This window comes from Sturnira hondurensis, unplaced genomic scaffold (assembly GCF_014824575.4).
Source record: "Sturnira hondurensis isolate 20B ecotype Veracruz unplaced genomic scaffold, ASM1482457v3 Scaffold0001221, whole genome shotgun sequence".
Lineage (NCBI taxonomy): Eukaryota > Metazoa > Chordata > Mammalia > Chiroptera > Phyllostomidae > Sturnira > Sturnira hondurensis.
In genome coordinates this window covers 5937600-5963747 of record NW_028073852.1, presented here as the reverse complement: position 1 = coordinate 5963747, position 26148 = coordinate 5937600, and the positions used below count along the sequence as shown (strand labels likewise).

Below are 26148 nucleotides of genomic sequence, written 5' to 3'. Positions count from 1 at the left end.
ATGGAAGGCGAAATGCCAATTTCAGGAAAAGATGTTTCAAATGCTGACAACTGAGAATCTTCCTGAAGATCTGCAGCTGACAACCAAGCCCAAAGTTTCTGCTCGAAGCTCCCTCAGCTCCCAGTCTACACCAGGGCAGCGGGGGCCATTACATGGCCCTGAGAACGACACTCACATCTGGCCACTTCGCCGTGTCTGAGGAGGTGCCGAACGGGGCCCGTTCATGCTGAGCCACACGGCAAGTGTCCTTGCAATAACACCACTTCAGTGACCTGGTGGAAGGCAGTGACTTCCAGGTGCCTCGGTATGACGCGGGAGCCAGGGCACTTCTGCGTGATCGTGTGAGCTCTGCAGAGCAGCCAGGCCGCCTGTGTTCGGGGCTGAGGCTCAGGCAGCTCAGGCTCAGCTGGATGGCCAGAGGAGAGGCCCTCAGTCCCACAGCAAGTGTGTTACAAAGCAGCAGAACTACCCGGACAGAACTCAGGACTGACTTCTGCCTGACTCCAAGAAAAGAAAAAGAACGTTTACAATTCAAGTTTATGAACTGAGATGGCCACTGAGCAGACACAAAAAGAAAACCCCAGAAATGATCTCAATGACTGGTCTGGATTAGCACCTTCGAGGTATGTCTGATCAGTCCCAAGTGCCTTCTAAAACCGCGGCGTTCTCCAGGTATCTCAAGACCTTCTCTTAATTAGAGGCGCCGATCTTAACCTCGGACATTTCTATGCTCCTGTCTAGAGTCATCTGATGTTTTCCAGAACTGAATGGATTGGAAAGAGTCTGAGGAATGCTTCAGAGGCGGACCAGAACGATGTAAAAATAGTACGGAGATTCCATCACAAACAAAACTGACACCCAAACCCTACCGCTGTCAAAAATACCAGTCTGTGTTTTTTCCAAGTAGGGCATTATTAGAGTTTTAGATTTCAGAAGGCACAAACCATTTCCTAGGCAGAAGTATGATTTTCAGCTGTTGGGCTGCAAATTTTAATTGATCTTCAAAAGGCTGCTCTAAAAGGCATTATAAATTATAATCAAACTGCTGGGAAGAATCTGTGACCCTACAAAAGCTACTAAACTGATGGCTGAGACGGACGTGTAGAATCGCATACATCAACTCATATCGTACAAAACTATCAGACTACTCGACTTTAAGGAAAAGGGCTTATAGGAGCAGAAAAGTAGGATGTTTAACAGATGACTTCCTGCGATGGAACAGAACAAAATGTGACAGCCCCTGGAATGGTCTCTGCCAGTCTCCTAAATCGGACAGAACTCAGCGCCGAACATGCTGGAGACCCACGGGGAGCTCTGCACCACCCTCGCTCTCCTCCGAGGCAGCACTCACCGCCTGACCATACAAGGTGGGGCGAGGGGGCTGCAGTCGCCAGTACGCAGAGCAGAGCTCACTCTCGTGTTACCATTTATTAACTACTGCATTATCTTCCATGTAAACGACGTATGCTGGCCACACCCTGTGTACCTGTTTGTCATCTGTCTCCCACCCACACTCGGAATAAAAGCTTGTCAGGACTCATCACAACTACATTCCCAGCACACAGAATAGAGCCTGACATTGAGTGTCTATTGAATAAATGACTGTTCTCCTAACCACGTAAACGGGACTACTGGCAACACTACCTCCTAGGTAGGCAACTTCAAAATGAGTCATTCTACTGGAGAAAGTGGACAGAAGGCCGACAGCAGTGTCGCATTAACTGGTCTAGAGCGTCATGTCTGCACTGACCTGGCCAACACGTACGAATAGAACCAGTGGGGGAAAGGACCCCCCTCCCAGGCCAAAGCCCTTTCTAGGGAAGAAATGTATTGTCTGAGTTGTTCCAACGGCCAGTTTTCAGCAGAAGAATGCCCTGCACATTATCTATTTGCCCTGAAGACACCAGTGCTTTATACCCAACCCGTCGCCACACGCAGGAAGATGTGCTTTTGTGGCTCTACTTTGAAGAGGGTAAGATGCTGCAAGACAGATAACGTGACCTTGCCCAGTCCCTCCTTCTATGAATGAACACGCTTGCACGGTCCTCCTCAAACCTCCCCGTGCCTCCTACTGTCACACTCGCCAAACTCACACACCCAGGACAGCTGGGAGGCAGGGCACAGAGGTCCAGAGCAAACAAACCTTGTATTTCATATTAAACACCGAAGCAATTTCATATTCTAAGCCTTAATACATCCGCATTTACTCTGTTTACACTACTCACCATCAAGTGAGTCTGGCATCGCAAGATAATGAGCCAAATTTATTCTGCAGCTTCAAACGCACCCTGCCCCACACTGTGTACTCCAGAGGCTGGATACCCCAGTTTGAGAAGGACCGGAAGTCAAGTGAGACTGGACTCTATTTCGGGAGATGACAATAACAAATACACTGGAGCAATCACATATCGACTCTGAAGTTTTGAAGAAGTCCTGAATTCAAATTCTAACTCTCATGACTTAACTTGCTATGTGGCCTTTAGTTCTCTGTAAAATGAGGCCCAGTGCCAATTACTCTTCAGGGTTACTTTGAGGATTAGAATTATAAAAGTTCTGCCCTGGCCAGTGTGTCTCAGTTCGTTCGAGCATCATCCCATTAACCAAAAGATCATGGGTTTGATTCCCAGTCAGGGCACACGACTGGGTTGTGGATTCAGTGTTTCTCTCTCACATCAATGTTTCTCTCCCTTTGTCTCTAAAACCAACGAGCATGCCCTTGGGTGAGAATAAAAAAAAATAGTGGTTAGAGAAGTAACCCTGAAGAATTGACCAGGCAGAAGTGGGCCAGTTTATTACGAAGGTTTCCCACAATACCACCACTTAGGCTCTGAACTCACTGCAAGGCTGTTCTAGCAGAGAAATATAAAAATGCAAAATTAGCACATATAATGGATTTCGGACGGACTAAAAAAAAAACAAAACTAAAAACTATTCCTAAAATGGTGCATGACTTAAAATATCTGAAAGGTAAAAGCCTGTAAGAAACAGAGAAAGAGGTTTTGGAAAACACACAGCGGAGCCCGGAAAAGGCAGTCTGTCCTCTACCGCACTCCACTGCAGCTGGGCACACGGACAGCACAGTCCCGCCCTTCGTCAGCAGGAAGGGTGCTCTGGGTAATGCTTCCTTTACACGTGATGTAACACGTAGCTGAGATGCAACGATTGTTTTGGTGATCCTCACAGATGCCGGAGTCATGAGCACATAGTTATCTTTATAACATGCATGCAAGAGTTACACACGCAGGCATCAGGTCACCTCACACACCACAAACTAGAAGGATTTGCAGCAGGAAAAAGTCACACTACCCAGAATGAGCAGTTTCTTAAACTCAGTATCAGAGGCATCAGAAGACACATACACAGCTTTAAAAAAAAGAATAACAACAACAAATCCAAGTAATACGTTTGCAAACCTACATCTAAATAGCATACCATCGTGTTCTACATACAGAATGGATATAAATTCCATCACCTGAATTCGTCCACATCACGGCAACAGTTACGTTTATACTAAAAGAAGGGGGAAATTATCTACAGACTTCAAGTGAGAGGACACTGCAGCCCCCTGTCACCTGCAGGAGATACATTCCAGGATCCCCAGTGGACACCTGAAACCGCAGACAGTCCTGAACCCTGTGTAGGATACGCTATGTTTTTTTTCTATGCATACACCCTATGATGAAGTTTCATTTATAAAGCAGGCACAGTAAAACATTAACAACAACAACAAGACAGAACAACAATAAGAATATACAATCATCTCTTTGGTCATTGAGATGGCAATTCAGTGACTAACGACAGGTCAGGGTAGGGCGGACGCACAGGACAAAGGAGTCATTCACATCTTGGTGGGTGGCATGAGGTATCATCCCTGCTCATCACGGTGCGTGATGTGAAACTTATGTACTGTTTATTTCTGAAATTTCCCAGTTAATACTTTTGGACTGCAGCTGACCACGGGAAGCTGCAACCATGGGAAATGAAAAAACCATGGACAGGGGGACAGGGGCGGGGGGACCGACTGCATTTCCTGAATGACAAATCCAGACTCACGACTCACGAAACCTCAACGTTTCACAAGGGCAGTGATGGAAGAGGGCCGACATGATCTGAAAGGAGGTGACAGGGGTACGAAAGGGAAGAGTAAAACCACCTTTAAGGCAGAGGGGTGGAAAATGGGATGGCAATAAAAAAATTTAGTTTCTAATCATGGAAAGTGAGAAGGGGCTAAAAAGAATCCCGAAATGGAGTGACTGAATCTGAGTTGGCCAGACTCAACGTGCAACTTCCGGCAGGCTGTATCACCCGACAGCAGATCAGGGTGGAAACTCGTCCTGGGGACAGAACAAAGGTCAGGTTGGAGAGGCCTATTTTTCCAGGAGGTGCCAAAGAGGTGTATCGGAATATAATTCTCCTGTGGAAGTTACTATCTTGGCTTAGAGATCGGTTTTCAATACCACTACCTAACTCCATTTGAAATTTCACATGGCTCAGTGCCCTCAACCTAAGCTGTGAAATTAAAATAACCTGGGTGCCTTTTTTGAAAACAACAACGGTCAGGTGTTCCTAAGCTTCTGGTTAATTGCCCCGGGACTGGGCGCAAACACTAGGTGGTATTTTTATTTTTTAAAGACTTTTATTTATCTTTAGAGGGGAGGGGAAGGGAAGGAGAGAAGGAGAGAGAAACATCAATGTATGGCTGCCTCTCACGAGTCCCCCGCTGGGAACTGGCCTGCAACCCAGGCATATGGGAATCGAACCGCGATCGTGTGGTTCGCAGGCCTGTGCTCAATCCACTGAGCTACACCAGCCAGGGCACTAGGCAGTATTTTTTTAAATGGTGCTAATTTTGCAGGTGGAGTTGAGAACCATGAAGCCTGAAATGAAAGGCCAGCAGCTGCCATGCTCCACTAGCAGCACACCGACCTCCTCTCCGGGCAAGGTTCTGTTAGGAAACAGAGCTAAGGCCGCAGCCACAGGCTGGCAGCCTTGTTGATTGATGGCCCTTCTCCCAGGCGACCACATAACTCTCCTCCTGGCCGTATTTTAAACGGGCGTCTGGGTCAAGTTCTACCACTCGTAGCAACACTATTCTTCCTAGACAGTAAAAGAAAGACTTTTAACGAAATAAGAGTTTCTTGCCCTCCCTCAGTTAATTTGAGGCACTGGAGGGGCCGGGAGTGTTCACTGCTGCAGGCAGGAGAAAAAGGCATCTGGATCAACCAGCAGGAACAGGGCAAACACCAAACTGAGGAGGTTCGCAGTGGTCACAGGTGCCCTACGAACTCACTGTGCAAACTGAGGCCCAGGAACCTGTCAGAAATGCAGACTCAAAGGCCTTGCCCCAGACCAACGAAATGAGAATTTGCCGTGTAGAAGCACATTCCAGTTTGAGAAGCACTGATAGGAGGCAAGAATTCACTCAAGAAATGGTACTATTTTTCCCCTCTTTAAATTAGGTAATTTGCATAAGAACAATAAAAACAGGCCAGGCCACTGTTGTTGGAAAGTGGCCTGGTGCCCCACCTCCTGAGAAGCTCACCTTCCGCACAGGCACAGCCACCCGAGGCGCCCCTCTCCCTCACGGTGCTCTCTTAAGACTGACCTGGCTTCAAAGGGCTTGTGCTCCTGTCCACCTTGATCTCGGGGGTGTATTCATACACCCGAGTAGGTTAAAGAAAACTGTGTTAGATACTTTCTGGTGCTGTAACACCAAGGGTATCATTTTAAAGTCAGAAAAATGGAAAATGGAGAGTTACACAGGAACACTACTGGGCCTACACAGCAAAGGCTACACATTTAGAAATCCAGCTTCCCCCTCCCCCTCCAGAAAGAACACCCTTTACAGAAAAGAAAAAGAAAAAAGCTACCTCTGGCTACTACAACCGCGGGCAGTTCTAGCAGTTTTCTATCTAACCCAGTACTTGTGGGAAACCTAACATATGACTGAATAGCTACGTAAAGTAAGAGAACTAACTGGTTTTAGGGGCCAGCAAGAGCTCATACAAAGCCAAACAAAACAACAACACGTGTCTTTCCTTCCGGGCTGACGTGGGTCAAGAAACACTGCAGCAGCCTGGGCCGGGCGCCATCGAAACATAGGGCCTCTTCCTCCCTCCGCCCTTCCATCTGGATTGGTCCTTCTTCAGTACAATAAGCCACCAGGGAAACGAATACGTAGGACCGGTAACCACAGACTTGAGAAGGGTGTAACATTTGACTCGTGGTTGATACACCAACAGAAGAGAAAAGTTGCTTCGGTGCGTAGCCACTTCTGCAAGTGGCCGTGAGCATTCCAACACCCATCTGTCAGCCTGAGTCTCTGGGGAAGCTGCACAGCAACGCAGAAGGACCGGACGAGGAAGCCACTGTTCTGATATAATCAGCAAACTGCACACACCAAAGATACGGGTATGGAAAGCTAATACTTGTATATTCCCGAGAAACACCAAGGAGCACGCACTCGTGCCGCCGTAAGCTGGTGTCTGGAGCTTGGTCAGCGCAGACTCTGAGAGCAGCGACTTTCCGTTAGTGGATGTACCTGCAGAGGCCATCACCACTGCAGGATGGACGCTGCTCACGCGGCGGGAGAGAAAGTGTTGCGTGTGTCGTAGAAAGGAAGGCTGTTCTGTTTATCTAACCTGAGAACACACACTTTCGTCTCCATGGCATCTGCCTTCCAATTTCTGATCTTAAGAAATATATCACTTGTCAGGCATCTTCCCAGTCTTCGGGGTGACAAACATCTATGTGCAAGTGTCTAGCTGAAAAGGCCCATCCAATCCCACTGCAGATAAGCACAGTCCGCAGGGAGCTATGTGACAAGACCTGTGATTTCTCTGCCTTCTCTACGCAGTAAGAAGGTCATCTGTAGTACTTCTCATTTATCTTGTACAGCAACAAAAACTAATTTTGGTTCCCACTGGTGGCACATACTCAGACACTCTGGACTTTGGAGCCTTTTAGTCTGAGAATCCTGGAAGCTAATTAAATTGGAAGTGTGATGGGGGCGGGGGCTGGTGGGGAGGAACCAGTTCAGCAGTGCTTCCCGATAAAGGTGATAAAGGTGCGTTGTAAATACAAATAGCCGCCTCAACAGCTTTCACAGTTAGGCCATAAGCCAATAAAATATTAAAAAGGCAAAGGTTCGAAAGCCTCAAGAGAGGATGATCTCTAGGAGGTCACCTAAATGCTACGCAGGTCAAAGGGCAGCTACGGAGGCTGTCCGGAGCTAAGGAGCGGGAGCAGCACCGCGCTCTGGAGAGGGTACCACACACCAAGGCCGCTGCGTGGCTAGTTAACACCTCTGCTGGGAGGCAGGACGACACAATGACCCTGCACACTCACAGGCACACTCCACACCGCTGATGGACAGGACCCTCAATTTTCTGAAGGTAAGTCATTCTGTCCCTTATTAAAGGACGAAGCTCTGCGTATCAAGGAATCAAGGAAGGATCTGGTTCTAAAAAGCTGAATCATTTAAAGTTCTTTAGCATATCGAGAATTAAAACCCACCGAGAGAAAGAAGGAAGAAAGGTGCTTACCAGGCTATCTAGTCCTCCTCCCAAGAGGTCCACTGCTCCCACCTGCATGGAGGATACCTGTGGCACATTGACTGGGGGGCCGAGGTCAAGGTTTAAAAGGTCTCCCAGAAGGTCACCTTGAGAGGGAATAACCTGAGGCTGCTCCAGGTTGGTGGCAGTGGTGGTGCCAACAGGGCTGTCACCAGCATCAGTGCTGTAGTCACACACACAAAGAAGGCAATAGGTCAGTTTCACCTGGGGCATAACAACAGGGCAACAAGCGAATGTCAGATATGTAAATCAGAGGAAAAAACACAACCTCTTAATTTATAGTAATTTGCTGATGCACATGAAGGGATACTAGCTAGTCTTGTTTTTATCGAAATACAGTCACCAAAATGAAAATAAGTGTATGCTACATAATATCACTGGCCGGCCCATTTTAATTGTTCCCAAGCAGCTTACACTCTAACGACAAAGCATCAGCACCCACAACTGCCTGACAGGGATGTCCACCGCACACGTGTCTGCAAACGACAGGACGGAGGGGAGGCCACACAAACAGAACCCGGTGGGGCCGACTCTGAGGGCTCCTGCGGACAGCTAACGTCCGGATTTTGAAGAAGAGCAGAGTGAAGAGGAACTACCAGGGAAGGAGCTTCCGAAACGGAGGGGACGATGTGTGCAAAGGCACAGAAATGAACCACCTGACGTCGGGTGGTGAAACACTCTCGGCAGGAGCAGAGCCTGAGGGTGGTAAGGTCTGGCGAGAGGACATGAGGAAGATGTGACTTTGAAACGGGTCTGGAGGGCTGGGTTTCTATGGCAGAGGGTGTGGAACCATTTTGTTTCGGTGGAACAAAGAACTAAAAATTACATGGAAGGGACGCTCTCCTAGCAGCCGAGTGTCTAACGGGCTGAAGCCGTGAGAATGGACACGAAGACCAGCTAAGAGTCTGAACAGCTCCTGTCACTACACCGTAAAAATCAAAGGAAGTGGCGCGTCCCAGGGGCACTAAAAAACCCCGAGAGAGGAAAACGATCTCTTCAGTAAGTGGAGCTGAGTCAGCTGGACAGCTGAGTGGGGAAATGAGGCAGGACCCTGACACCTCACAACATATGTAAAAATTAGAGATAAATCAGATGAATGTGCACGGGAAAATCTAGTCAAGTATCTTGATGACTCTCGAGTAGACGAGTTTCGTAGACGAGTTTCTATAAAAGGTACTAACTATCCAAGAAAAAAACCCGATGGACTGGACTCGTTAAAATGACGAATGTCTCTTCTTCAAATGACACCACTAAGAGAAAGAAAGTGGAGAAGGGATTCTCCATAAATGGGAGAAAATGTTTGTTAACACACTCATCTGACAAATGACTTACATCCAAACTGTACAATGAGTTTCTAGGAATCATTTACATATTATATAAAGAATTCCCACAGAGGAAAAGACAATTCATTAAAAACTACGGGCAGTATCAGGCATGTCACAGAAGAGGCTACCCCAGTGGTTGCCGAGCATGGCTCACCTGGAACCCTCACGACGGACGCCCAGCTGGGAGGAGTGCACTCTGGTGCAACCACTGGAGGACACCGGCAGTGTCCCCTGTCACTAAATACACATCTGCCCTGTGACCTAGCAATTCCACTCCTCGGTGCACACGCGAGAGAAATGAGGATACAAATCTACCAAAAGACACACAAGATTATTTACAGCAGCTTTATCCGTAGGAGCCCCAAACTGGAAAGAACCCAAACTCGCACAAACGAAAGACATAAATAAAGTGCAGGTATTTGGGCAAGGACATACTATATATCAACAGATAGGAAGGAACACAGGAACACCTAACTGATAACACGCCACAGATCAGCCTCATAAATTATGATGCACCAAAGAAGCCAGGCACAGAAAAGCAAAACTAGTAAGTATTCCATTTCCATGATTCTCAAGAATAGGCAAACCCCCTATGATGACAGAACCGAAGCAGCGTGTATCTCTGGAGGGTGGCGTCCACAGCAAACGGGCGTGGAGTCCTCCCAGTGCTGGAAGCGGCCTTCGTCTGCTCAGGGGAGTGGGGATATAAGTGCATGTAAACATGAAAGTTCACTGAGCTACACACTAAAGATTCATGCACTATTATAAATAGTAATTTAAAAAATGGGGGGGGAACCACACACAAAAAATTCAGACTTGGATTCATTACAAATTCTTCCAAAGACTAGAGGAAAAAAAGTAAAATCAATCTTAGCTAAATTTTAAAAAGAACAGAAAAGAGCCACTGAGACAATGGGAAAGCAGTTCAGACAGCTACTGAACATGGAGCAACCAGTCAATGCTTCTCACACAGATGCTTCCTTCTCTCTAAACCCAATGAAAAAAGTCCTCAGGTGAGGATTAAAAAAAAGTATTTCTCAGTGAAATGATACGAGGTTGGGGATTTAAAACATTCCAACTCCTCCCCCCAAATTGTGGGGGTGATAAGTAAAATGTAATTGACAAGACAGTGGTAACTGCTGCAGTTGAGTGAGTTTGTCCCACCGTCCTATCCAGCATTTTTTCTAAGTTTATGGCATTAAAATTGAAAAAAGAGGAAAAGCACTGTAAAAATTCCACTAGTATACACAGATTTCTTAAGAAAACCTAGGTAGGTTCTATCGATACCTGACAACAGAGGACTAAGAAAGACAAAGGACCAAACTCAGAAAATACACAAAAGCTGAGAAGCAAAAGACCCGTGATACCCTCTACAATCCCAGAGGGTCTGAAGGGATGATGAGAAAGATAATGCTATTCTCAATTTTTTAAGTAAAAAACAAGAAGCGAACAAACAGAAGTCCAGCAGACAGCTGAAGACCAGGGCCTGGCAGGCAGAATTAGAGGGGACTTGGGAAGCAATTCCCGCGCACGCTCAGGTGACCTCAGCAGAGAAACACAGGGCTGGTGTTAAGAGCAGGGGCCTAGAACAAGAACACAGAGTGAGTGTCGGCTTCACTAATTACTCGTCACTAAAACAAAGGGTTCTGTTTTCGGGAGGATCAAATAAAAAGCACGGTGGAAACTGGGAAGCCTGTAATAGACTGCTGTGCGGGGAGGCGAGTCCCCCAGGGGCACACACAGAGAAGCACAGAAGAGAAGGATCAGAATGAGCCTTGTGATCCAACCAAGATTAATGTTCAGAGGAGAGAATGAACAGAGAACGGCAAACATTAAAGAGAGAGAAAAACGACCTAAGAAAGATAACTTAGGAGGAAAAGTGTCAAAAAAGCCAGGATGGAAATAAACAGGGTGAACCTAAATAGGATGCACCTAAATAGGGTGCAGTGGTGGTGGTGGCACAGATACAGCCGGAAATGAATTAGATACAGCCAGATACAGCCAGAATGAAGTCTAAAGGGGAAGCAATCTCACACACTCCAGTCAAGAAATACACGAAAGCGCCAGGCACGGTGTTTCTCGGCGTGTGAAATCCTATCGTCTTAGCACAGCCAGTCAGGAGAAGCGACAGAGCCACTGGCCGGCACCTCCCAGGGGAAGGCAGAGGACACCACCAACCCATCCTCCCTCGCCAGGGCACACGGGGAGAGTGTGTGAGAAGCTAAAGTGACTTAGATGAAAAGGGATACGCGATTCTCAAGAATCTACAAGTTTAAAAATATGGTAAATCATTAATATGCATTCTTTCTAAATGGAAAGCACAAGAAAATTAACATGAAACATTTCCCATTGTGAACTGCATGATTGTCCTCAAAGCAGTATTTTCAAAAGATGAGACTTTTCCAAGTTGGACAAGTACTTACCATCTCACCCCCTCCCAGGGCAGAGAGAGGTATAGAAATCAATACCCAACTGACACGCACTTCCCCTCCCCGAGTGATTTGAAAGGACCCAGCGCAGTGGAGACCCTGGGGGAGACAGAACGCAGCTGCAGGGCGCCTGCCACACACGTCCTTGGCCTCTCACTTGTCACCCTCCCACTGCAGGAGAACGCAAGGTGACATCAGTGCTGCTGCAGGCGGCACATCTGCAGCGGTACGTCCTCCCTATTCAAAGAGAATTCACTCATTTCCGCATTTGTGTTTCCTTTAAAAACACAAAACAAAAACAAGTGGACAAAAGGAGGTTATCCAAAAAGGACTCAGGTAAGAAACTGTGACGGTTCCTCCCTCGTGTTCTGGAAAGGGCCGTTTGCGTTTCCTGGTTTGTTTCACTCTCCCCCTTGCATCCGAGAGTTGGAAGTTATCGGGACAGCTCATTTGAACAGCGCACAAATACTGTTGCAGAGTAAATCTCAGCAGAAAACCCATACCTACTCTCCACACTTGAGCACAGACTGCGAGATGCACTTAGGAGTCAGGGGTCACACCTAACGAATGTCAAATACTGTAAGGCCCAGTCCTTACGACACCATGCTAGCTCCTTTGGGTAAAAACCATGGCACCTGCCCTAAAACCAAAGAGTCAACTCAACTGAAGGCTAATGAAAGATTAACCATCATTTCTTGGGCACTGCCCTTTCCTTGTTTATCTGTACCCATAGTTTGTTTACATGGATCCCAGAATGTTGACTACACTGACTTGTAAAGCGGTTAGCGGTACCTTCTGGTTCCCCTTAGACCACTTAAGAGGACAGACCACATGACGAGGTCTGTCCAGAGAAAGTCCAGCATCGTTAATGTAAGAGAATGCACGACATCAATGTGACCTGGCAGCCAAGGAGAGAGGACTGGAATGTGCATGTGTGAGCAATGACGACGTCGGTGGGGGTGGCACATGCTGTTGAGTGAGCACGTGTACTGTGTGGCTGTTGCGTTCAAAATGACTGAGTGAGCCGAGGAATGAATCTGCATCATATTTTGCACTAAGCTTGAACACTCCTCCACAGACGATTCAGAAAGCTGCAGCTATGGGCAACTGGTGATTGGCAGCTGGTGACTGGCAGCTTCATCACAACAACGTGCCTGCTCACAAACCACATCTCGTGAAGAAACTTCTTTGTGAAACTTCAAGTCATCCAGGTGACTCAGCCCCCCTACAGCCCAGGCTTGGCACCCTGAGACTTCTGGCTTTTCCTGAAACTAAAATCACCTTTGAAAGGGAAGAGATTTCAGACCATTGGTGGTATTCAGAAAAATTCAACACGGCAGTCAGCTGATGGCGACTGGGAGAACTGTGTGAGGTCCCACAGTTCGTACTTTGAAGATTGAGGCGTCCTTGTCCTGTGTACAATGTGTCTTGTATTTTCTTCAATAAAAGCCTCTATTTTTCATATTACACAGCTGGATACCTTCTGGACAGACCTCGTATTAGACAATGGTATGAGACCCTCATTAACAAAGTGCAACTACCCTAAATGCTAGAACCAAACTGTACTTAGATTTCAGGGTTTTTTTGTGGTTAATGAAGGAAGGAGACTCTGAAACGATTACAAGATACCCATTATAAGAGCTTATTAGAGTATTGTTCCTCCCAAATTAAAATTGCAACAGAGCTAAAAAGCAAGCGTTCCATATCACCTGGGAGCACGTTCATGATAAAATTTCTTACTGAGACAATTTAGTGCAATCATTTATTTCAAAAGCCCAGGTAACTGAAAAACTGTGTCTATATAGAATCTAGGCTGCTTTTATGAAACAACCCTGCAAATATTGTTTCAGTAACAGCTTTACTGCATAAAAGAAGCTATATCTGCAACCACCGATAAGCTTAAGCGAAGTAAGAGTGAAGGATAAAGAGCTAAACGTACACATAGGCTTTTTTCCGAGTTTCCGATTCTGGCAAGACTTCTAATCTCATCTTATTGGAGACTTAGGCAACTTTCAAACCTTTGTGGTTTAGAAGATTCTCACCACATTTTCTAAACCATAATATTATCAACCCCCAGATGAGGCCACTCGCTGTGGCCCTGTGTGGCCGCTGGTGCTGGGATGGAGCCCCCTGAGCAGGGTGGCAGGTTTGCTAGCGGTTTTGCAAACCTGCTAGGAATGAAAGCATGAGGAGGACCAACTCGAAGCAAAGAATCACTTCTCACTCAAATCTAGGTCAGCTGCTTACCTCCCGTGGTGTATTGGCAAGTGTTTGCGATGGATCCCGTGACTTCCTTCCACAAAGGCGTTGGGGGGCTTGTGGTACACAGAGGCCAGAGAGCCGATGTGGCAGATCAGCTCGTCCAGCAGCGTGGGCTCAATGAGGTCCGTCTCTTCCGAGATTAGCGGCTTCTCGGACAAGACCACTTCTTTGGCTGTGACAGGGTCCGTAGAGAGAAGCCGCCAATAAATGTAGCCCCTGTCTCGAAGGTCAGGATTATCAGAATCCTAATGAAAAGACAAAAGCACGAAGATTTAAATGAAACTTCTCTCAATACCGAAACCCAAACTGCTTTGGGTTTCTTATCGAGGCAACGCTGTAGCGATTCAGGCACTTCTGCTGGCTGTCAAGACTCAACTTAGACTCAGTATAGTTTCAACACAGTCGTAACTCTATAATCTCCGTGTACGAAGAATTCAGACATAAATTATGCTGGGTTACAGTCTTAAAACTCAAATTCAGAGGGAAGTTGAGAAAAGGAAAATAAAGCTTGATCCAGTAAAAATTAACTGATGAGATCGCTTTGGGACATAAAAATGTTTTTTTAAGTGCTATAAAATAATAACAGGATAATTCATGAAATACAACTTATATATGTATTTCACCCATGTCTTCTTTCTTCACTCAAATATTTGTTAAGCATCCCCTAGAGAACATGGGCTAGGCCCTGGAAATAAGTACCTCCAACAGCGCCCGGCCTTAACGAGCTCACAGGGGGTCAATGGTCATGATACAGCGTGAGATACCACTAGTACCTTAACAACATGAAAACGGTTCAAGAGAGCACGCAACTAAGACCTTTCAAAGAGGGCGACACTTGAACTTAGTGGTCTTGTTTTCCTGTGGCAGTTTTAAAATAACTTTCACATGCCTGTCGTTAAGAATTGCTGCATCAATGCTGCACTACAATTTAGAAATGTATCGTGCGTCTCCCCCAACCACCCAGCCCTTCCCCATCGTAACTCCCACCCCCCAGATGGCCACGCCAACAGTGCGTTACGCACCTTTCCAGACACTCCCACCCATACACACTTATTTTATGCAAAATCGGCTTCGTATTACGTATACTGTCCTGCAAGTTGCTTTCCATACTGGCACACACAGCTGCAGTCTCCACTGCCTACGTAGCAGCCATCACCATTCACTGGTGCCCAACTGATGGACATTCGGACTGTTGCCTCTGTCTGTCTGTCTGTCTATGTGGGATCAGCACAAAGTGTCAATAATCATCCTAGCATCTACCTCTTGGAGTGAGTCCACACGGTGGCATTTATTTCTGCATCAGCTGTTCCAGTGATCACGTTACTAAAAGTTACAATAAGTCCCCGTTTCCGTTTCTGTACTAAAACGCACATACAAAACTATTTTCCTTAAACCAGGCTTCCCCACGAGTCAAGAGACGAACTGCTTCCTGGTTCAGCCACTGAAGACACACACCACTCAGCTCAGCGCCAGTGATGCCCCGGGTGGGTCTGACTGAGTGGTTTTTCTCAGTCATATTACTGTGTAATTTGCACTCATGAATGCATTTCTAGTTAAACAAACACAAACAGTATGTTGAGATAGAGCAAGTTAATTAAGTACAAACACATAGCTCGTGTTACTCTAACAGAAATGCATTTGTATGTGTGTGTATGCATTATATATCACACAGAAATGTTCACAGCACTTGAAAAGCCAGGGTTAAACAAAGGAAAACAGTGGTAGCACCCAGCTCAGACGGTTCTGTCTCACGGGGGTGGGGGAGGCACATCGACCCCGAGGAAGCGTTTCTAAATGGCAGACTGAAACCTCCTCACTTAGGTTTTCATTTGGAAACAAAGTTCGAACACCATAAAATGTAAACGAGTTCATATTTTGAAAAGAGCAGAATACAAACTCCTCAAAATATCAGGTCAGGAAATCAATCCCCACTCCAGTCTTTGTTGATGCGTAAGTTAAAAGTTCGATTTTAATCCATCCGTGTCAGTCCCCAAAGCAAGTCTTTTAAACTTTGCAGACCAGCTCTGTCTTCTATTAGACAATTAAAATGAACACTGCACATCATTTAGCTGGGACAAGCTGGTTTGTCTTTACAGGTTAGTAATAGTGTTAGAGGTATTGATACAAACTTTTATTATGGTTTAATCATACACTAATCAAAATAAAATTCTTTTTACTTCAAATTCTCTCACACATCATGCACCTATTTAACCAAATGTCAAAAAAACTTTGTGGGGATTACACACAATACAGAATTATATACATCTATGAAAAACTCTGCATGCCCCAATTCCAAAACACTGAAACAAGGCAAACTGCTGAAAACAGAGCCACTGAGTCAAGGGTACACTCAGTACAGATCTTAACAGACACTGAGTTCAGAAAAACACAGTTCTGTGAAAAACTGTCAATTTTCCAAGACTGACAGACGAGACCAGGCAAAGACCCCCGCTGTCCCGAGGGCTGACTCGGCAGGCCTCCTGTAAGGGGCCTTCAGTGCCCGCCAGTCACATGGTCAAGACTGTGACAAGAAAATAGAACCCTTGCAGATTCTAGTGTCCCGCTGTACGTCTGGTGACTCAGAGAATCTGACTTTGCATCTGCTGCACTGCTGGCCCCACAGGCCTGCCTCGGGATCTCAAGAAACTGGGTTTCTAAAAATCTGAGAGCTTCCAAAAATAATTCTTACCAGGCAAGCTCTAAATGAGTAATTTTTCATTCATAATGTGCATTAGCATTTTAACGCACCAGAAAAGCCACTGAAAATGTGGATTCGAGCGGCAAATCACAGAGATTCTGATTCAATGTCAGAGGTGGAGCCCAGGAATCGGTACTTTTAACAAGCAACAAGGGTGACTTCTGATGATGGCGGTCTCCAGTTCATAGACAGGAAGACTAAGGTAAAGAGTTCTTTTCTGTGTGCTGCACAAAAGGTAGTTATTAAAGGCTGGATATTTCTGTGTGTATTTTTTGCTAATTCCTCCACAGTCATCAAAGCAAAAAGGACAAATCTCTGAAATGAAGCCACAATCCAAGGGTTGGTTTTCTTTTCTCCTAACTAAAATGGTGGTATTTCTAACTATACCACCATTTTATCTAAAATTAGAAGCACAAAGATCTCACACAGACGTCACTGGATTCTCAGCACAGGTGAAGAACAGGGTTAATAACCCTACTGCGAAGATGGGAGAACAGCTGCATGAAAGAGAAATTGGCTCAGCTGAGCCCTAAACCAGGGGACGTGGCAGAAAGAGGACCCACCACCCAATTCAAATTAATCCAGCAGCTCGCACCGCCCTCAACTTAAACTGCTACGTTCCAGTCAAAAATATAAGGTTCTCATTTCACAAACTTGAGAGAGAGAACTCCAACTTCCAATGGAGGAGACGTACATAAATGTGCTACTCCTTTTATGCTAACTACTCAGATCCCATTGATTGGACAGAAGAGGCAAGCTCAGAGAAACCGCTTAATAATTGCGTATAGCCAAATATGAAATAATAGTCCATAATGACCTCAGATCGGTTACGCCCACTCACACACGACGGACCCTCAGGCTGGGCAGGTGGGCTTGGCTCGGGCATTCGCAGTCGCTCTCGACCTCTGGACTAGAGAAGCAGCCAGCCCAGTGGGGCGGGGCAAGGCCTCTGGAACCAGACTGTCTGGACCCGAGTCCCAGCTCCGCCCCATTCTAACTGGGCCCGTCTCCGTTTCCTCGTTTATTGTATAAAATAGAACAGCAGCAACACTGAGATTGAGTTAACATCAGGTCAACATCTGGTAAAGTGCTACCCAGAATGCCCTATACACAGCCATCACTATTCAAATAATTCTTAGGGTTCACAGCTGTGAGTATGCAAACCAGAGTTTATTCTTGTATTATTTATTAATTATTGTGTCATTTACTTGTGTTACTTACAAACCTACTTTTGCCCACCCCTGTAGTATGTCCTTTACTAACACTGAAGAGTCTAAGTTCAATTTTCATGGGTTATAACAACCGGAATCAGTCAATTCACTTAAAAGCCACACGAGCTAATTTAGTGGAATACGTATAGGAAGACCTGTTTTAATATTTTAACAGGATCTAAAGACTGGTGAACCCTTCTGATCGAAACCTCCCCAAATGAACCTTCTTCAGAGTCTCCTAACTTCCTACAATTTAAAACCCCATGCGGGTTTCTTACCTGTGTCGCCAAACTCAACACCTGCTGCACCAGCTCCTGTGTTTCTGACGGCTTCTTCAGGAAAAGCTTCACTATGGCAGTGAGCAGAGTGAGCTGCACCTAGGCAGACACGGTTCAATAAAGTGAAAGGCAGCCCTGGCTGGGGTGGCTCGGTGCATTGAACCCCAGACTGTGAACCAAAGGGTCGCTGGTTCGATTCCCAGTCAGGGCACATGCCTGGGTTGCGGGCCAGGTTCCTGGTGGGGAGTGCTCAAGAGGCAACCACACACTGATGTTTCCCTCCCTCCACCTCTCTAAAAATAAATAAAATTGAAAAAAAGAACAAAGTGAAAGGCATTTCATTATTCATACCATCGTTTCCAAAACAGCATTTCCCCACCTACCAATCACCATGGGTCCTTTCTGATTTTGGTGACGAGACCAAGATGAAAACCGAGCCAACACCAACAAGAGCGGTCAAAAGTACCCACCAACTGAAAGCTCACTAGCCCCCTATTCTCAGACTGCATTTTTGGCATCAAAAATTGCTCCTCTGTTTCTGGCCCAGATAATCACCTGTCACTCATCCAGTACACCCTAACGATGTGGTGACAATGACACTGGCTCCTGCCCAAGCCCATGGCTGCTTCCTCCCACCCAGGGTGCAACTTGAGGGGAACGGGGGGGGTCAGTGGTCACACTGGGGCAGAAGCGAGACAGAAGAATCATGCCACATCACAGCCACCTCGGAGTGAGCTGATGAGCCACAAAGCCACTGGCTTATGTGTGTCCCCTGTAAAAGCCTATTAAACATACTACGGCGGACTACACACATGAACTTCAGTTTGCAGTGAGTACAAATGGCAGGGAAAGAGTTTAATAATGTATCTGCTCCTCTAGGCCTATGGCCCTAAGGTCAGGCCTGTCAATTTTGGTGGCGAAGAGATGTAGACGAGAATGAGTCTATCATCCAGAGAATCTTGCCAAACTGCACACGCCAGCCCTCACCCCATTCCCAGGGGAAACCACTTCCTACAATAACCCATGAACTGTCACTAACGGGCATGGCTAATCATCCCGGATGCCAGAACGAGAAGGTGGTAACCGCCGCTCTGAGCTGGTAGCCGTCAGGGTGGTCCCAGAGGACCGGCGGCCGCATCGCCCGAACCTCATAAGGAAGCAAAACGCCCGGCCCACCTCAGAGCCACTGAGCCAGAAACCAAGGGGCGGGGCCCAGCAACCTGTGCTTTAACACGCTCTAAAGTGTTTCTGAAGCTTATTGAAGTTTGAGAACCACTGGTAGGTTTACTCCATCAGAAATCAGCACAACTAAAAAAGCTTGTCCCTTTTGGGAGAAAAATGAAATATGTGAGGTCTGTCCAGAAATAGTTCAGCCACTGTTACTATAATGAGAACAGTTTGCACAACATCGATGTCACCTGGCAGCCAAGGAGAGCGGACTGAAGTGCATGTGTGTGAACGATGACAACTTCCCTACACTGGTCAGTGGGGGCAGGAGATGCTGTTGAGTGAGCACGTGTACTATGTGGCCGTTGCATCCAAAATGACTGAGCAAGGAGAGCAGTGGATCTGCATCAAAGTTTGCATTAAGCTTGAACAGTCCTCCGTGGAAACTATCTGGATGGTTCAGAGGCTGCAGCTGTGGGCAGCTGGTGACTGGCAGCTTCACCACAACACGCCTCATGCATCACGTCTCCTGCAGGGTTTTCTGGTGAAACATCAAATCACCCGGGTGACTCAGGCCCCTGCTGCTTACACTTGGTGCCCTGTGACTTCTGGCTTTTCCCCAAACTAAACTCACCTTTGAAAGGGAAGAGATTTCAGATCGTTGACGAAATTCAAAAAACATGACGGGGCAGCTGACAGCAATTGGGGAACTGTGTGAGGTCCCAAGGTGCCTACTTTGACGGGGACTGAGGTGTCACTGTCCCATGTACAATGTTTCTTGTATCTTCTTCAATAAATGCCTCTAATTTTTCCTGATCACATGGCTGGATACTTTCTGGACAGACCTCATATATATATATATATATATATATATATATATATATATATATATCTATCAAACACACGAAAATGGCCGATCCTTTGCTTTCCCTAAAATCTTCCCCCAAAGCTCTATGACACAGGATACGGATGAAAACTTACCTGGGTGCTTTCATCATGAAAACCCTCCAGGAAGCTCTCCAGCAACTCGTCCGCATTGTCGATCCGTTCGGCGTACTCCCCCACGATCCAGATCATAGCTGCTCGAGCGTCAGGCTCATCCAACGAGTCCAAGTTCTCGCACAGAGTAGCAATGATACTTTCATACCTGACGTGGCAGAATGGAGCCCCGTCAGTGAGGGCCGCACCGAGAACTGTACTTAATCACACAAGTCAAACGTAACACCAGAGACAAGGGACCCTAAACCTAAGCACCAAAATACAGAGGCTTTTTAGTCCAGGGAACATAAATGCTTTGAGCCAGAAGATGGTTAAGCGTCATAAATTCCCCTTCAGTTATGTTTACTAACTTAAACCTTGACACAAGCTCACCAAATAGTCTTCACAAGGGAAAGCTAACCCGTGGTGTAGCTAACAGCACTACCTGATGTTTCTACCAATCTTCCTGGCACACGGTCAGAGAATGGCCTGTCTACGATGCTCCTCTGCCTTCACGGCGGAGAACAAATCCCACTTCCCTTTTAGGAAAATGTAGTTGGACAACAACAGCATCCAGACTAGAAACAGTAATTCTGTCCCTTAATCCAAATCTCTGCTTTTCATAGGGATCTTGTTTTCTAAATTTATTTTAGAGAGAGGGGAAGAAGGGAGAAAGAGAAGGAGAGAAACATCAACGTGTGGTTGCCTCTCACACACCCACTACCCACTGGGGACCTGGCCTGCAACCCAGGCATGTGCCCCGACAGGGAATCCAACTGGTGACCCTTTGGTCCACAAGACCGCAGTCAATCCGCTGAGCCACACCAGCTGGGGCTGCTTTTTATAGAGACCTTTATGTTTTTACCTCTGAAGGCATTGCCCATACTAAAGATTTGTTTCTCTAAGGAAACAAGAAAATCAAATACTTATTTTTAACTTGACAGGTCTACAGCTCTCTCACTTTACCCTGTTGAACCCATCTCCTCGGGTAATGTAGTTATAAACATTAAAATAACATTAGAGGAAGACAAGTAAGTAATACACTTAACTGTTTGCCCTAGCTCCACAGATTAAACTGAGTTTTCGACAGTTCTTTCTTAAAACTAAGCATTTATAACCCCTTACAACAACCAGAAAGGGACACATTTCTCAACCAATCACACTGTGATACACATCCCCACCCTCAATCTGAGATGTTCAGAAACCCAACACACCTCTCTTCTATGGGGCGGGGGGTGGGGGTACTGTACTTGCCATGTATATGGTGCTCCCCTGTACTAATGTGCACCCATTTTTTGGCCCAAACTTTTAGGAGAAAAAAATCTTTTGTTTTAATTTCTTTGTTTATGTCTTTATTTATTTACACCTAGAAACAAAAGTGATTATCATATTCCAGGGTACTGTTTTGCATATGGACATCATTATTGCTTTCTACAGTTAAACTTTTAACGGCTAAGTGTAAATAAAAGAATTAAGAACATTTACATAGGCCCTGACTGGTATGACTCATTGAATTGAGCGCTGGCCTACGAACCGAAAGGTCACCAGTTTGATCTCCAGTCAGGGCGCAGGCCTGGGTTGCGGGCCAGGTTGGGACGTGTGACAGGTAACTGATGACTATCTCTCTCACACTGAGGTTTCTAACCGTTCTTTCTCCCGCCCCCCTCCCTAAAAGTAAATAAATAGAATCTTTAAAAAAAGTTTATACAGACACAGAATTAGTGCTACCTGTGTATAATGTGCATCTTTATTTTTCCCTAAAAAATCTGGGCAAAATGTGCATATTATATACAGCAAAATACAGCTTATGGGTTTTTTTCTAAAATACTGTTTCTAAAACTTGAAGTGTGTGTGTGTGTGTGTAATGTTTAATAAACCACTGCTCTGCTCAAATACTTCTTCTAATTTTGAGTCCACAACTAAGCTAACTTACTGCAAGTCACTTCATTTAACAGTCATTAATAACCAGCCAGAAGTTTCAGTACAAAATATGTCTACGCCTTTAAGACCAAATGAGATTCAGGATGCTTACAAAGCTACTCTTCTGTGGCTACTTCAGATTCCTTAACTGCTTGCTTTCCAAATCGAACACACATGTGGGAGCAGCCACGACACACCAGAAACAACCTGTGTGCAGCACTGATGATTCACTGTTACCCGTTCTGTCGTTTTCTACAAAGCACCGGGTAACGAGCAGAGTGAACAGGGGCAGTTACCACCTTCCCAGTTTTCACCACAGGAAGGTCAGAAAATTTATCACCCAAACAGGCATTTCTGAGAGTAAAAAGGGGCACAGTCATTAACTACGCCTGGTAACAGGTGTAAACTGGGATTATGCCCGGACGATCTTGAATAGATGGGTCTTTTACTAGTAACTTTGCTAGCAAAGACTTTGGTTAACTTCAACACACACTAGTCAACAGCGCACACTCAGACGGAGCTCCAACTCTCCTGAAAGTACTAAAGCAACCCTGGCCCCACGTGGCTCAGCGGGCTGGCGCACCGCCCCACACATCAGAAGGCTGTGGGTCTGATCCCCAGGTGGGGTGTGCACAGGAGGCAACTGATGGATGTTTCTCTCTCTCCCCGCCTTGTCTTTCTCTAAAATCAATGAATATACCCTCAGATGAGGGTGGACAGATAGATAATAAGTAAATAAAGCGGGTGAGAAATCAGGTTTTGATGCCTGTGCTAACAACCTCGTACAGTTCTGATTTTTAATGAAGTATCCCATCATGACTAGCTACATTACAAAGGACAATTCTTACCAAGCTACTGTCAGAGTGCCCTAGTCAGACGTCCCCTAAGTGAACCGAGGAAGGGGGCGGAGCATGTGCACGTACTTGTTGGGGTACTTGCGGAAGATGTCCCTGATGACCACAATCGCCTCTTGGACCACGTAGTTTACTTTGGTCTGGATGAGATCGAGCAATGTGCTCACACAGCGTTCTGCGGATTGCTGCAAAGAGGAACATAATAAATGGGAAGTCAGATGACCTGTCCAGTCATACAAAACCTCGGTATAAAAAATCTGAAACACACAGGTGCACCAACTACACTAGACAGAAAGATCAGGCACCTAATTTAACCAGGTGACACCAGAGGCCGGGCTATCTGCTGGAGATGGACGGAGTTCTGGACATGCCCCCAACTGCACTCCCTCCAAACATACTGACAAATGAGCGTCCATTCACATGAAAGAATCACCTGGTAGAGCAGGAGAATAAAAATGGAAGAATAAGGCAAGACGGGAGGTCTTTACCTGCCGTTCATGGATGAATGGAGACCAGAAGGCAACTTCAAACTCTTGAAATGAAACTGCCAAATTTCACACGTGCACATTTCATACAAGCATATTTCCCAGGGAGAGTCCACAGCTCATTGCAGTTTCAAAGTTACCTCTGACTCAAAAACTCCTAAAAATTGCTCTCTTTTGAGCTATACAATGAAGTCTATAACCTTAGATAAACTGCAATTTTCCACAGTCTATAGTTCATCTATAAAATAGAATTTAATCTAGGAATTGTTCACTGTTGAAAAGAATATGAAAGAATGTAAGTGACAAACTAATGTACGGAAATTATAACTCGCAGCCTTTAAAAGGAGAAGTGCTCTAGAAGAAAGATTCTAAACACCAAGGACTGCCCAGGCCAAAGGGACTGGTTGGTTGAAGCATCATCCCATCCACCAAAACGGATGAGGGTTTGATTCCCGGTGAGAGCACATACCCTAGGTCGTGGGTTTGGGGCACACACAGGAGACAACTGATAAAAGTTTCTATCTCACACTGATGTTTCTCTCTCTCTTTCTCCCTTCCTATCTCTCCAAAATCAATACATATATCCTTGACCGAGGATTAAAAAATAATGAAATAATATAAAAATCAAGGACTGATCTGTCACACACTGTAATGCACTAGGACGGGTCCATCACTCCAGTGCCCGTGTCTACTGACAAGATGCAAGAAAGTGCACAGCGACACCTGGGAGGTATTCTTGCCCAAAACACTAAACATGACTGTCACCAAGCCTCTAGATTTAATTACATGAAGAGGATGGAGAACTGAGATAAAGAATACTAAAATACAACCCGCCAAACCCAGATGCTGACCCAGCCCCTTCAAAAAGCGGCACCAAGTTAACTAAGAAAAGACTTAAGGTCATTAACCAAAAGCAACGTGTGGACCTCGTTTAGATTTTGAACTGAACGAGCCAACTACAAAGAGACTTAGACGATTAGGGAAAACTGAACAAGGAAGGGGTATGAGACTAAGAATTGCTATTTGTTGGTGGTGTGGTAACAGTACTGTGACAATATTGTTTGTAAAGGACCTTATCTATTAGATATGCTCACTGGACTACTCTAGTAAGATTCTATCTGGGATTTCCATTAAAATACAATCACACTCCATTCCCTTAAAATTTTTTAACCCTTGCTTGATAATATATTTATTGATTTTTTTTAAAAAGAGAGTGGAGCCCTGGCTGGTGTAGCTCAGTGGATTGAGCACAGGCCTGTGAACGAGAGGATCGCGGTTCGATTCCCAGTCAGGGCACATGCCTGGGTTGCAGGCAGGTTCCCTGCAGGCCAATTCCCAGCAGGGGATGCACCAAAGGCAACCATACATTGATGTTTCTCACCCTCTCTCCTTTCCCTCTAAAGATGAATAAATAAATAAAATCTTTAAAAAAAATAAATATAAAATAAAAATAAAAAAGAGAGTAGAAAGGACGAGGGGAGGAGGGAGAAAGGCAGGGAGAGAGAACCTGGATCAGCTGCCTCCTGCAAGTGCCTCAAACGGGCATCAAACCGCACCCTCTGGTCACGGGTGACTAACGCTCTAGCCAACGAACCACCTGGCCAGGGCCCCGGACGGCGAGGGAGGAGAAGAGCAAACTGCTATAGCACGCTGGTATTTGTTCGAGACAGATAATACACTCAGGAGAGTTTGTCAGTCAATTTTACTTTAGTGTATGCCTCAAATTTTCTCCAATACAATCTTTTAAATATATTTTAAACCATTCCAACCGATTTAATGAATATAAAATTCCACCTTGAGGATACTTATATGATGTCATATATGATTCTTTTGCACCATAAAATAAAATAAATCCTGCCATCTTTTATGTATTTGTATGTGTTTTGTTCATTTTCAGCTAGTAATTCCTGTACTGCTATCATAACACCAAAATAGGTAAAATAATTAAATATGTGACCTGTGATACATTATAGAGTGTGTAGGTGTAGGCCGCCCTAAGATTAAAGTGCAATCACAACCATCACTTTTGATTTACAGAGGGTACCAATCAAGTACTACAGCCAAGGAGCAAGAGCAAGCATCGATCACCGCACACGCAAAAAGTCCAGGAACAAAGAAACACCCACAAATCAAAGCTGAGTGTATGATAAAGACAGCGTTTCCTATGAGTAAAGACAAAACGGTTTTTCTGGTGTTTGATTTCCACACCCGTATTTCACAAAAATTACTTCCAATTATTTTAATTATTGATTAAAATCATATTTCAAAGTAAAAACAAAATCACTGCCCTACGAGTAGAAAATCAAGGTAAATTTTATGTAACTTTGAGGTAACGCACAACTCTGGAGGCATGCTACTAAAGATACCATTGAGAGCAAGACTGACGGAACCCTAGAAAGTGTGAGCTACCGCAGCGTATTAAGTAAAATGAAATCAAAAGGAAAACAAACCAGGAAAACAACTGCTAATGAAATGAAGGGTTAGTATCTTTCATTATAAAGGATTTTACATTATTTGGAAAAAGAGCAAAAACAACTTTAAGGTCCTATAATGAGGAAAAAAGGCTAAAAAAGGCTATGAGACATTGAAACATTATCTCAATAAACCACTAAAAATGATGAAAAACATTATCAGTAACATGGGAATATATCCCTGTGTGGTAAGTGGAAAAAAAAAGCAGATTACAAAAGTAAACAGCATTCACACAACGATCCCACTTTTGTAAAAAATACACCTGTGTACAGAGGACGAATAAACAAAGATTGAAAGTCGTGTTCACGTCATCTCAGAGAGGGCAGGGTGGGCGCGGGAGAAAGCAGAGTGTTCTATTTTCAATGAACGTGTCATATTTTATGAGTTTACACAGTAAACACATACAGCTTTCTGAAGAAGAAAAATATATTTTTGTTTTTAAATTAAGGAATGAGACACTAATTTGTATCCTATTTTTTTAAGATTTATTTATTT

At 45.2% G+C, this 26148-nt stretch overlaps 1 protein-coding gene across 2 annotated transcripts in view; it reads right to left on the bottom strand.

Annotated features, from left to right (window-relative positions):
* AP2B1 (adaptor related protein complex 2 subunit beta 1) overlaps positions 1-26148 on the bottom strand; it is a 100935-nt gene that overhangs the window by 35475 nt on the left and 39312 nt on the right. For both annotated transcript variants that reach the window (XM_037066817.1, XM_037066827.1), the window contains exons 10-14: positions 22766-22881; positions 19926-20091; positions 17778-17876; positions 13576-13835; positions 7545-7737 (exon numbers count right to left, since the gene is read on the bottom strand). In XM_037066817.1, the coding sequence (XP_036922712.1) occupies positions 7545-7737; positions 13576-13835; positions 17778-17876; positions 19926-20091; positions 22766-22881 (834 nt within the window). The remainder of the gene's footprint in view (positions 1-7544; positions 7738-13575; positions 13836-17777; positions 17877-19925; positions 20092-22765; positions 22882-26148) is intronic.